At 48.2% G+C, this 1,118-nt stretch overlaps 1 protein-coding gene and 1 long non-coding RNA gene across 12 annotated transcripts in view; one reads left to right on the forward strand and one right to left on the reverse strand.

Annotated features, from left to right (window-relative positions):
* The window catches only part of Nr2f2 (nuclear receptor subfamily 2 group F member 2), a 14,663-nt gene extending 13,545 nt beyond the window's left edge, over positions 1–1,118 (reverse strand). Inside the window, exon 1 of the mRNA XM_031386977.1 lies at positions 747–1,118. Within this exon, the coding sequence (XP_031242837.1) occupies positions 747–789 (43 nt within the window). The 5' untranslated portion in view covers positions 790–1,118. The remainder of the gene's footprint in view (positions 1–746) is intronic.
* The window catches only part of LOC116102385, a 181,734-nt gene that overhangs the window by 1,154 nt on the left and 179,462 nt on the right, over positions 1–1,118 (forward strand). For all 11 annotated transcript variants that reach the window (XR_004123131.1, XR_004123134.1, XR_004123125.1 and 8 more), the window contains exon 2: positions 47–151. This is a non-coding gene — a long non-coding RNA (uncharacterized LOC116102385). The remainder of the gene's footprint in view (positions 1–46; positions 152–1,118) is intronic.

Below are 1,118 nucleotides of genomic sequence, written 5' to 3' on the forward strand. Positions count from 1 at the left end.
TTTTTTTCTTTTAAATGAGGAACCGTTCCATGAACATTTTTCACAGAGCACAGAATTGCTTCTAAAGTCAGCCCGGCGCGGTTGTAATAGACAGCAAAAAGGTAAACGTTTGCCTGAAATCCGCACGCCAGCTCCACCACCCCGCCCGATGGTGAGTACCCTTCTCCTTGCGATTCTCCTAGTTTAACAGAGCGCTCTCCTTCCGGAACGCGGCCGAGGGCGCCAGGCAAGGCTTTGGTCCCTGCCCGCCTGCCTGCTTGCCTGCTTGTCAGCTGCACAAGGTTGCAAAATGAAGCGCAGAGGCAAATCGAACAGGAAATTCTGATACCCAAAGCCAGCCTAGCAGCCCCTTCGCTAGCAAGCCTTCTGCTGCTTGGAAACCAGGCATATAGGATTGGTTTTTTCAGTCAGTTCTATGGAAGGAAATGAGTTTGAGAAGACAGGACGAGGAGATGGGAGGCAACCGCAGTCTTTATGCTTCGGTTTAATCATATTTTGGCAGCTTTGCAATTGTATTCCACCCCCCTTCCACCTCTGCTACCACACACATGTAATAAAATATGGCAACGCACTGAATTGACTGCCCCCACCCTCCCCCAGACCCCTTCAACCACAGTCCGAGGCATTGCAGACACGTTAGCAAAGCGATTTTCTGAAAAGCCCCAAGTCATCCCCAACCCCACACAGCACAAGGAGAAAAGTGAGAAAGAAGAGAAAGAGAAAAAAATTACAGTAAGCAAACATACCAAAACCATATTTGCCTTGTTCAAGGTCCCAAACCGCTTGCATCTTCCTTCTAAACTGGAATAACTCTCCTTTAGTTTGGCGGGTGAAATAAACGCTTTGTTGGCCCCCTGAAAAGATGTGTCTGTGATAATTAAAGAGACTCTCCTCCTCGGTGTTTATCTAAGCGATTGTGCAAACTGATAAAAAAGTAGGCATTAGTCTGCAGGGAAAAAGAAAGGTGAAAGGAGAGATCCTCCACCTCAAGGAAGTGCTTGCCTGTGTACCAGGCGCTCTCAGCCGTTGGAAAAGCCTGCACACTAACTTTAGAGAGAGAGAGACGGCTTCAGGGAGCTTTGTACATAGCTGCTGAGGAATGCAAGCCTCGCCTTTAA

Source organism: Mastomys coucha, unplaced genomic scaffold (genome assembly GCF_008632895.1).
Source record: "Mastomys coucha isolate ucsf_1 unplaced genomic scaffold, UCSF_Mcou_1 pScaffold21, whole genome shotgun sequence".
Taxonomy (NCBI): domain Eukaryota; kingdom Metazoa; phylum Chordata; class Mammalia; order Rodentia; family Muridae; genus Mastomys; species Mastomys coucha.